The 12,040-nt window shown below is 38.9% G+C and overlaps 2 protein-coding genes across 2 annotated transcripts; both read left to right on the top strand.

Moving 5' to 3' along the window:
* The first annotated feature begins 732 nt into the window (after nucleotides 1-732).
* On the top strand, nucleotides 733-3,837 carry LOC104948945 (tumor necrosis factor receptor superfamily member 26-like). The gene is made up of 6 exons (XM_010775184.1): nucleotides 733-876; nucleotides 996-1,121; nucleotides 1,309-1,440; nucleotides 2,203-2,271; nucleotides 2,354-2,503; nucleotides 3,092-3,837. Exons 1-6 carry the CDS (start codon nucleotides 750-752, stop codon nucleotides 3,259-3,261), a joined length of 774 nt encoding a protein of 257 aa, XP_010773486.1. The 5' UTR covers nucleotides 733-749; the 3' UTR covers nucleotides 3,262-3,837.
* A 2,685-nt stretch (nucleotides 3,838-6,522) lies between these two features.
* On the top strand, nucleotides 6,523-10,733 carry LOC104948944 (ADP-ribosylation factor-like protein 8B-A). The gene is made up of 6 exons (XM_010775183.1): nucleotides 6,523-6,753; nucleotides 9,252-9,332; nucleotides 9,449-9,522; nucleotides 9,657-9,750; nucleotides 9,869-9,936; nucleotides 10,634-10,733. Exons 1-6 carry the CDS (start codon nucleotides 6,631-6,633, stop codon nucleotides 10,716-10,718), a joined length of 525 nt encoding a protein of 174 aa, XP_010773485.1. The 5' UTR covers nucleotides 6,523-6,630; the 3' UTR covers nucleotides 10,719-10,733.
* Nucleotides 10,734-12,040: the final 1,307 nt, after the last annotated feature.

The raw sequence follows: 12,040 nt of genomic DNA, 5'->3' as shown, positions 1-12,040 counted from the left end.
ATGACTAACTAAGATTTGATTGTTGTAACCCTTAACCTATTGAGGTGAATTTCTTATGGATGCTGCAACTTAAGTCACAAAACCCCTCGTTGCAGGGAAGTTTAGTTGGCCAAGGGAAGTTTGAGTGTAGAATTTATTCAGGTATTTGTTTAAAATAAAATGATCGTGTTGTTTTTAATGTTTCCACAAGTTTCCCAGGAACCAAACTGAGTCTTATTCAGAATATTATGATGCATGTGTTTTCAATGTAATGGCTTTTTCATCATTAATGCCCCTATGACTACTGTTAATTTCTGTCCCATGTCATTTTGAAAGCGCAGCTGTGTCAAAGTGAACCAGCAGCCGGTTAGGTTTACCATTTCACAGAACATATTTTTTAGTTTGGGATGTTTTTGGGCTTAACTTTGGTTGACTATATATCAAAGGGTCGTTTACGGACATAAAGTAATATAATATAGACCAATATGTCCACCTTTGATGAACAAACACCCAGCTCCTCTCAAGTCCAATTTCCTAATAAAATCAAATTACAAGGGTCATCTAGTATATACAGGAAATAAACAAAACTAAAAACAAACCCAAAACAAAAGGCGGCATACATCATATGTTGTTAAACACGCAAGTGGTCTTTCACTTCCTGAGCGAGACAGAGACATCTCACACAATATCTCTCAGCAAGCTAACCGCATACTGACGTCATCAAACAGCCAATATAAAACCCTGAAGGCAAGGGAAGAGCATTGGTCATAATGATTTCTCTGAAACTTTCCTTGGCAGTAATATCTGCATTAAGTTTTTGGACTATAGAGCACGCTGCAGGCTGTGGGGAACGTCAGCGTCCGGTAGATGGGCGATGCTGTAATGAGTGTCCTCCAGGTAAAACACTTAATTCATCTTTTAATTATTAGATAATATGTGTTTGAAATAGTTTTGTATACTTGTCTGTCATGTATGTTCATGTAAATGACTGGTTTTATTGTTTCTTATCATTAAAGGTACATATATGAAGGACTATTGCACAGAGAAACAACAAACTGCCTGTAGACCCTGTGAGGAAGGTTTCTACTCAGACCAATATAACATCTTCGACAGATGTGAGGAATGCCGATCATGCCTATATGGTAAGACTGAAATTAATGTTTGTAAAAGTTTGATTTAGACAAAATGAATAGTCCTCCTCTCTTTTGGGATATCTATAGTGAAAAACCTGTTGATATGTGCAATACATTTAATTATGCATTTTAGTGGAAACAATACAACACTGTTGTTCCTGGGAGTCCTGTGGTTTGAATTCTTGTCTGTCTACAGAATATGCTGAGAAATGTCAGAACACCGCAAATGCAAACTGCTCGTGCCACAATGGTTTCCTGTGCTCCAACAATGTTTGTTCAGAGTGTCAGGAAAACAAATGCGTCACGGGGGAAAAACCAAAGAAAACAGGTGAGAGTGGACATTTCTCTTTTCAAATGAATGCTGCGTTTACACAAAGCAGGTTTGAATAACTTAAATTTGAGTTTTTTTATTTTATATTTGAGTATCATGTCATTGGATGTCAAGGGTGGCAAATTGAAATAAATGTGGGTTGGACACAGCCTTGGAATATAGGTTGGATTAATGCTCCAACCTACTCTCATGTAACCACAATAACAAATGACAGTATCTTTATATCTCAAATCACGCTCACAGAATTGATGGGGATTTCCCAAATCGTTGTCACATCGGTCATTCAGTCATAGAAAGCTGAGTGTCAAGAACTGTGCAAAAGTGTTTGCTAACTTTTAAGCAATAGGAAATGCAGGGAGTGGGCTGCTGACTGGCATTTGTGTCTGTACCGTGATCAGAAGAAAATATTAATAATGATCTTTAGGAGCATTTGGAAGTCAAAACACTTGACAACACAATACTTTTACACCAGTAATGCCATCTATGGGTTGACTTGAAGAATTACTTTCGTCGTGATGTTCTGGGGCTTTGTCTGAAAGTGTTTATCGATAGATTATATGTAAGTTATCTATCAAATATATCTAACTCTTCTAATTATTTTGTTTCTTGTCGTCAATGTTCAGCTTTTCAGATATGATAATGCTTTGATCTAAATGCAAATGATAAAATGTTAATATATTAATAATAATAACGATAGCCTAGACCACATTTAAAATAAATCTAAATCATCATTTAACAATCTGCCATCTCTTTCTGCAGAGATAGCCTTGGACGCCAAGATGATAAATTATATGTATCAGTGTGAGCTTTTAAAAGAAGAAAGTGCCAGTAAGTTGATGCAAAATTATTGTTTTTATTTGATGACTTTGCTGAGTTAAACTAACATGACAATGATTTTATGTTTCACCAGATCTTACCAGTGAACTAAGTCCAGAGAGACGCAGAGATGGTGTAGACTACGTTCATGTGATCCTTGGCATCGGCTTTGTTCTGGTTTCTCTCACCCTCCTTGTGTTTCTCTCTAATGCCTGTGTAAAGAACCTAAAGAAGTATAGAGCACGTAAGTGGGCCTTAAAGATAACACTTATTTAACTATCAAATTACATTTCATTTAGCTGACCCTTTTATCCAAAACAACTTATAAGTGCAATCAATGATGAATGTACAAACTCAAGGAACAACAATCCTGCAAGTACTTTTTCTTAAAATCTGCCAAATCTGCTACTAACAGAAATGACCCTTCAATACAAAAAAAACATTTAACTCACTGAAAATGGATCTTGTCAAAAAATGTAAAAACAGAATTATAAAGAGCTTATTCGAAAAATGTTGCTGAAAGAAATGTAAAAAATGCATTCAACTTATGTTTGTAGTGTTTGCACTGCTCATTTCTAATTTCATTGGAATTTTACTCAAGAGATAACACCGTTGATAACATAGAAAACATATTATGTTTTAGATGAAACATGTACACATTATATACACATTTAAGAATAAGCAGCATTAGCATTGAGGAGCCTCAATGGAGAACAATATCATTTTTAAACTACGTATCATACATGAAATCACGGTATCAAATCGTAGGGAAAGTGTACTGTAGTTGAGTGTATAGAGCATTTTAACATGACTTTGTTCGTATTTACCCTAGATAACTATCCTAAAGAGGTCTTAGCGGTGTCCATCAACACGAGTGACACCCGCCTGTCGAAGGAGGAGAGTGGGAGCGTGCTCATCATGCAGGACGAATCCAAGAACAACAGTATTGGCCCCCTGTGTCTGGAAGAAGTCGGGTTGCAGTTTATTCAGTCTGTTGGATAATATAATATTGATGTAATTGTACAAATCATCTTGTTTGTTATTAGCAGACATTTACATATAAACCTGTTTGGGTTACAGAAGCACATTTCCCGGTTTCCATCAGCAGCAGGGAAGTGAAAGACCAGGATTTGTCTTACGAACAGGTGAAGGTATTATAACTGGAAACCTTGTTCAAAAGTATGTTATTTAGAAGAACTAAGTTCATAGGTCCGACATTCAGCCGTTTTAAAGTGAGTTGTTCTTATTTTGAAGGATTTGTTTAAAAAACCTAACAAACCAAAAGGCTTATGGCCATACTAATGGTAATTTCTAAACATTGCATACTTGCATTAAAGCAAAGTATTATATAGGATGTATTATACAGTTAAGTGTATTCAGCTAATATAACACCATATACACCAAAGCAGACAGCATCCTGGAAGCAAGACCTGTAGTTTGTGGTCGCAGATGATGAATCTGTTACTTATGTGTAATGTATTATGTATTTATTTCCCTTTGTGATTTTGTTTGTTATGTAATGTACAGTATGCATGTATTCATGCTGTGACAGCAGTAAAATTATAGTTTTATTGTGTATTTTAATCTCTTGACTTGTTCTCTTATTTCAAAATTAAGAAAAAAATGAAAAGGGGCCCTGGTCCTGGTCTGTTTTGAATTTCTCCCTAGGCTTCAGATAAATCGTCTCTTTAGTTTCTTTTTTAAAGGCAACATTTATTCTCTTTTTTATTTGTATAACTCTATTTTTTACTGGATGAGTAGGGGTATATTTACACTACATTAAAGATTTCAACATGACACCAAAAGGTTAATTAGCTCAAAAATGTTATAGAAAACAACAGTTAGTGAAAATGGTGGTCATTAAGTTATATTTCATCCCCACTCATGCTTTCAAAACAAGCAAACATGCAATGACAACAAAACACAAGTAGCACCCACCCACCTCCCCCATCAGACTGACACATCACTGCTATAGTGGAGGACAGCTTCAAAATCAAAAATCTCAAACCTGTTAGAAATCCAAACCCTTACACTCCTGTTGCTGACTTTTAGGTAGCAAAACCTTTAATAGCAACACAATTTTTGACACAAATAAACATTTATATATGGCTCTTGAGGGCTCTGAAGTGAAGTGTACTTCTTAAGCTGAATCCATCAATCAAAGTCAATCAAAGTTTCTTGTTCTTTTGTCTCCGAGGGCTTTACAGTTTATCCAGAACATGAATACGTCGGAGATTCCCGGAGCTGTAAGCTTTTAAAAATATTTATTGAAGAGAGAACAGTCACTGTGTTTCTCCTTGCACTGTCTACAACGTGACACAAAGCTTCCAAATAAAAGTGGGACTGGTCAGAGGAAGTGAAATAAAATATTATAGCAACTCAAAGATATTGTTAAAGACACGTGCACTTTCAGAGCAATTGAAAGTACATTTGTTATAAATGTTGTTGTATCCACAGAATACAAGGCTACCAAATAAAACAACATGGACTAGCTCCATGGCATAATGCCGAAACCCGCAAAAATAAAGCAAAAGTCGAGACAACTTGAAAGGATATGGCGTTCCACTAAACTTGAAGAATCTCGTTTAATTTGGCATATTACTCTCAATGAATATAAGAAAGCATTGTGTAAAGCGAGAGCAGCTTACTACTCTTAAGCGTCATACCCTACCGGGCGCGTTTCAGAAGCATTTCAGAAGCGGAGCGATTGCCTGCCGGCTCGCAGTTTTTGTTGATTTGGGCATATTTCCTGGAAAGGCTACTTTGTACAGACAAAGTTGATAATAATTGTAATATTTCAGTTATAAACAACATGAATCAAAGATGTGTTGCTTTATTTTAGTGGTAAAAAAATGCATTCATCATCATAATTATTCTATTTTACACAGTGCCTGTAAACCGGAGGAGAACGCTGGCATTTGTCCTCCTACTTGAAAGACTACAGAGGGATAGTGTCTGCAAAATTAGTTTATTTTGGGGATGAGCCGGATGCTCTGACCGGTCCACTTCCTGCCCGGCGCCTCTGCAACGCCTCGTGTCGGAAAATAGACTTGAATCCTATTTTGTGCCGAGACGCTTCTGGGACGCTTCTGAGCAGTAACACGGCGCGTCTGGTGGAATAGCACCCATTGACTAGAGTGGCCGCGATCTTTGCGAACGCCGCGGCGCAGCCGTAACGTGGCCGTAACGTGGCCGTAACGCGACGCAGACGGACCCGGTGGAATCTAGGGGTAAAGGGAGTCCATGTACGTGAGTCCATGTACGTTAGTTTTGCTGCTATAGGCTTAGACTGTCGGGGGACACCTTACTTCTTCCTTCTGTCTGTACCTGTGTACTCTCATGTTCTGAATAACCCAGCTTCCCCCAAATTTATTTTTGGTGTCTATCTACGCTGGGATCCTGAGTCGTGGCTGATCCTGTTGCTGCGGTCCTGTGTCCTGAATCCTCTATCATGAGTTCTGGATTTGGGTCCTGGACTTCGAGTCGTGCCTGAACCTATCGCTGTGGTCCTGCCTGACTCTCACTACTTCCCTGATGGCTCCCACAGGATTGTTGACATCCTCGTGGATTCATCTTCTTATTATAGACACATGCATTTCCAAACATTTGGTCTATCTACGCTGTAAAATGTATTATCTCTTCGATTTACACACGGCATCTATTGCACGTCTGTCCGTCCTGGGAGAGGGATCCCTCCTCTGTTGCTCTCCCTGAGGGTTCTCCCATGTTCCCCTTTAAACTGTGGGGTTTTTCTCTGGAAGTTTCGATGTGAGGGTTCAAGGACAGAGGGTGTCGTATTGTCATACTGATATTCGTACAAACTGTGTCCACTGAGACAAATGTAACATTTTGTGATATTGGGCTATATAAATAAACATTGATTGATTGATTGATATTTCCATATTTATTCCTATATTTATTTCCACATTTGTTTATTCCTGTATTTTTTATTCCTGTATTTATGCTTTTATTTATTTTGCACTCATGTCATGATCTGTCCTCTACTGATGAGGATTAGGGCCATATGAATGTATTTTTTGGGGGATGTGAAAAATTATGTTTTTTTTTGTTCTGAGAAAAAAGTCGGAATTTGGAAAATGTTTTCACATCCCCACATCTGTTTTCTTCATGTGGCCCTAATCGTCCTCCATACATGAGTGCAATGCATTTTAGTGGATAAAAGACAACGCTGCACGCTCTGGGTATGGTGGTCCTTCATCTGCCTGCAGGGGCGCTGTCGGTGCGTTTTCTGCAGACTGATCATATGACAGCTGCCTGCGTCCCACTTCCCTTCCTCGCTGGAAAACGCCACATCTGACAGGGAGGGAGAGACAGACACTACCGTGGGGGAGTGTGGACACCGACCTGAAGATGCTGGCCCTAGTGAACCGGCTGCTGGACTGGTTTAAGACTCTGTTTTGGAAGGAGGAGATGGAGCTGACGCTGGTTGGCCTCCAGTACTCGGGAAAAACTACATTTGTAAACGTGATCGCTGTAAGTCTTCAGCTGCTAGCCACCTTGCTAGGGGCAGTGCTAATACTATTAGCGCTAATAATGGGATAAGAGTTAGGCTAACTAGGTAATGCTACACTGTCTGGGTCTTCGGGTACAAAAACAATGTGACGTTGATATGTTGTTTAGGACAGAAGCATCCATAAAAACAAACATGGACATGAGTCAGGTTGTAGGAAGAGTGTCAACAAGTCAGCTGAGCTAACTAGTTTTCTGCTGGAGGGTCGTCGTCGGCTAGTGGCTAATTATGTTAGGATTGTTTAGCATGCTGAAACCTGAACGCAACATACACATATATGCCTTGTTGTGGTAAAATTGCATCACTTACTAGCTGTAGGGTCGTGTTATAGCGAGTAGAAAGCTGTCAGACAGGAAGGTAACTGAGAACATGTTGAACCTTTCAGCCACTGCTGACTACATACGTTACAGGTGTCCTGCAACAGGTTAAAAATGACCTCCTCCGCAAAAAACAAATGATTTTTTTTACAGATTTTAGGAGCCTAGAACAAAAAGTAAATCTGTAGCTGAGTTAGTTTTTTTTTGTTTTAACATATTATTTGGACATATTTACAAAAATATCCATGTCTCAGTTGTTGTTGGTGTTAGTGTCTGAGAACAGGTTGCAAGTGGCATATTAAAAAGTGATATAAAGCTTAACAACTTTACAAGACTCATACTGCAGCAGCTTTAATGCAAATTGTGGTCATGTTACACACAGATTGTATCTTTGACCTCATGTGACTGCGGCTGCAGAGCATCCTTTCTTGCCAGGCCATTTCTCTTGTGCAACTCTGCAACTTTGTGCAATTTGCCAACATTTCTCAAAGGTTTATAGTGGAGCAACTTTTCTTTGGCTAATCATCAGACAGAAACTGAGTTTTCAGCAGCATATTGTGAAAAGTAAGCTTAAGTTTCTCTGCTTTGTTTTGAGTTGCTTATCAGTTTGATTCATAAATGAAAAATCAAACACCTCAACTAATCAGACAGAACTGGACGATTGAAAGATTTAATTGCAAAGTCGAAAAAAAGAAAGAAAACTAGTGCATAGTATTTTTTTGCGCAGAAACGTTTTGTTTACTAAGCATCAGATAGTTGGTGTCTGAGGAGGAAATGTGTGTGTTTTGTGGTTGGAACAAAACTAAGATCCTTCTTTCACACACGTAAGAGATGGCAGCCTCTGACACAGAGGAGTGAATTAATGGTTGTTGTGGGGGTGGTTCCTCCTTCCTCAGTCATGAGACTGCTGCACTCATTTCCACTTAGCTTCATCAGGTGACTCCTGCAAGTCATGTGCTGTGAAATATGCGTACAGCAGCCCGCTGGTTTATAAAAGAGCGCAGGGAGAAGGGCGAGACACAGCTTGGGAGTTTGATGTTAAAGGGGAATGCCACTGATTCTGTATGCTGAGTGACACTTCAGTTTGCAAAATGAGCAATCACAAAAGCCACAATACGTTGAGAAAAACATCTGGTTTTAGTGTTTTAAAGTATTTATCTTGGTTTGTTGATTTGCTTTAAGAGAACATATTGGCGTTTCACAAATACAAGTACCTGCCTTTTAACAGTTTTGGACACAGTAACACATAAACTAGATTTGAGTGTTTTTTCTATCATTTTTAAAACCTTTTCTGTACTCCATTTAAATCTTAAAGTGGACCTATCATGCTATATTTGAATAATATAGTGTAGGACCAAACCTATATAAGGCATATTTATACTTTTTATTTTTCAAAATACCAAACAGATCATGCATTTTAGCCATTCCTCATTTCGCTCAATGTAACACTGTCTTTGCATGGGCTGATTCTGTGAGAACAGGACCATCTACAGGCCTGGCATATGTACTATAGCGTCTCCAGCGCTTTCGAAAGGCAATGTCCGTGGCTGTCTCCTCCTGATTGGTGGAGTTGGCCCAATAGCCGTAGCGCCACTTCTGTGACGTCACAGAAGTTTTCAAATCTGGATCAGTCTGTATCAGATCCGTTGCAGCCCCTTTTTAAGAGATTTGGGTATGGAGGAAAAGAGAGAGGGTTGTGTTTTCTGACACTTGGTGAGTTCTCTGGAACACCGGGGAGTCGGGGACACATATTCATGTATAAAAGACGTACACGAGTGCATTTTGCATGATAGGTCACCTTTAAATACTGTATGATGAGAAGTATTACACTGTAAGCTATGTTATAATAAAGGTATGTAAACAAGTGAAAGTACAAGAGATCCAGTGCAGCATGTCATAATGACAATACATTTGTTCTATTAGAGATTATTTTATAGTTTATTTTAATATGGATGCATAAAACGGTTAGGTGATCAAAAACTCTGTAATACTGTGTTCTCTGTCCTCTTACTGGGCTGGAACATAATGGATTATGTTTTATGGATATTTTTCTTCGTATGAAATGGCCATCTGCAGCTTTATTATTCAGTTTTTATTGTCAGTTTTATTTTAAGATGTATTTTTACTTATGTATTTATTTTCAGTCTGGGCATTTCAGTGAAGACATGATCCCTACGGTGGGGTTCAATATGAGGAAGGTCACCAAAGGAAACGTCACCATAAAGGTATTTCAATCCTTCTACTGTCAGTGCAGTGTAACTGTAAATAACCTTTTTAATACAAAGAGGAAGTTATAATTAAAATATGAATATCACATGAAGATGTGCCTGTCATTCTGTAGATCTGGGACATAGGAGGGCAGCCAAGGTTCAGGAGCATGTGGGAGCGGTACTGTCGGGGGGTTAATTCAATCGTGTGAGTATATCAGTTTCAATCTTCATCTTTGTCTGACAAACATAATAAATGGTAACAAGCTCTTGAAATGGACGTAGTGTACTTTTAATGTATGTAAAACACATTTAACTTATTTTGGTCTTGCTCATTTCTAGGTACATGGTTGACGCAGCAGATCAAGAAAAGGTGGAGGCATCTAGAAACGAGCTTCATAATTTATTAGACAAACCTCAGTTGCAAGGAATTCCTGTAAGTGTTTTCCAGAAACCAATATTCTATTTCTGTACCAGTTATGCAGAACTGTGTGTGGGTTTTAACAACTATTACTTGATGCAGTTGCTTATTTAAATAGTCTTGTTTTTTTTAGGTTTTGGTACTCGGTAACAAAAGGGATCTCCCCAGTGCTCTAGATGAAAAGCAGCTCATTGAGAAATTGTAAGTATGACAAATGGTGCAAAGTTGTTATCAATTTAATTAAATTAGAGCTGAAGCACAGTGTTGCACTGTTTTATATGTACTTTAGTGCACTGTAGTCTCTTTATGTCATGAAATTGCCCTTTTAGTTTCTTTTTTAATGGTTTTATGGAAAAAAAATGTAGGACTCAATATCAGAATATCATTATTTCAAACTGTGTACAAGGTCTGGAGTTAAGTTACTATTTCCTTGCATTGAACATTTCTACAGTCTATTAATGTTCCTTGTCTGACACGTGTGGAAAACTTTAAATATTTTCATTAAACCTATATGCCTGACTTTTTCTTAATTTAAGAAATTGCAATAAAACATATAATAATTCTTAATATTAGGAAAGCAACCTGCATGAAGGAAGGTATCTGGAAATGGTTCCCTGCCCGACTATATGACAACTTTTCATTTCATCTGGTTTGCTTTTTCATCCATCAGCTGAACCAACATGTCTGCCTCTTACCTATGCAGCCTATGCTAATGACAATGCAATTTCCTCTGACATCTCTACTGGTAAAACTGTTGCTATGTAAAGCAGGAAATGGCTCCATCTGCTGTCATGTTAGAAATATGTGCAGAGTTGTTGCATAAGCTGCCTATGAGTGAGATTGATTGTCAGCCTGATAGCAAACTTCTCATATTTATGCCCCCTTTTCCCCTTCAAAGGAATCTGGCAGCCATTCAGGACAGAGAGATTTGCTGCTACTCCATTTCCTGCAAAGAGAAAGACAACATTGGTGAGTTGCAGTGATTGAACTCAATTTCAGAGTCTGGCATATGTCAATGACTAGCGAGAGGAAAACAAAAATAATGCATGATATGAAGCTGCAATGACCGTGCGATCAAATATTGCAATACGGATATCTTTGTCCTTTTGGCTAAGCAGTTTATTAAAGACTAACTTATAAATCGTCAAAAATAAAAAGCGTACATCTGTGCTTCATGGCTATTGTGACAGCTATTGTCTCTGTGAAGTGTTTTAGGGTGCCTTCACACCTAATAGTCTGTTTTCTGGTGCACACCAGACCACAGTTTGTTGCATTGTTTCATTTTTCACAAGGTTCGGTTTGCGTTCACACAAAACTCAAACGGACTATAAACTTTAAACACAAGTCATGTTCACGGAAATGCTGTTCAACCATTGGTCAGACATTAAGGGGGTAAAAACGCAAATCCCGGCAATTTCTACCAGAGCCTCCGCCATGGAGCATCGGCACTTTCGGCAGGTTATTCTCATGCTGCTGTTAATCTGGAGATCAACAGACTCTAGCGGCCCGCGCATATGATTATATAATCAGACAACGTCCGTTAAAAAAAATTATAACACATATAATGAGAGACGTTCTGCAGTAAGGAGGGGCGTTTCACCGACGACAGGTGTTCTTACTTTTATGTAGTTGACGGAGAATTTTTACTTTACACGACACTGTTCAACACTTCATTCTGCTTCACTCTTTAACTAAACAACCGCGGATGTCTTGAAAGACTCTTTCGCTAAAGATTTTGAAGATATCCGCGTTCTTGTGACACGTAAATACTACGCTTCCTATGTTTTGGTGCGGACTGCGTTCACACCAGCAATGAACCGCTCCAGAGTTCGCAAGCAAGCGCTCCGAGACCACCTATTTTAGCGGACCAGAGTCCGGTTGTTTAGTTCAGGGGTTCCCAAAGTTGGGGTCGCGAGACCCCGAGTGGGGGTCGCGAGATGATTACAAAATAAAAATAAAAAGATTATTAATAATAAAGTTTGCATAGACATTTTCAGGGAAGGACTAGCCATCTGTATAATTTCCCCGCAAAGAGCGCAGTGTTTCTCAAACTTTTTACATACCAAGGACCACTTAACCAATAAACAACACTCATGGACCGTCCGTCCGTCCGTCGACAGGGGGTCGCCAGTCTCTGGCACTGTTATTTTGGGGGTCGCGGGCTGAAAAGTTTGGGAACCCCTGGTTTAGTTCACTTCAGAGGTCTCGGACTGCGTTCACACCGACCCAAATGAACCGCACCAAGCGGCTAAACGCACCAGGGTTCGATTCAACCGGACTATAGATGCAGGTGTGAATGCGACCT

This window comes from Notothenia coriiceps, unplaced genomic scaffold, assembly GCF_000735185.1.
Source record: "Notothenia coriiceps isolate Sejong01 unplaced genomic scaffold, NC01 NC01_scaffold00015526, whole genome shotgun sequence".
Taxonomy (NCBI): domain Eukaryota; kingdom Metazoa; phylum Chordata; class Actinopteri; order Perciformes; family Nototheniidae; genus Notothenia; species Notothenia coriiceps.
This window is presented reverse-complemented; position numbering and strand designations above follow the sequence as displayed.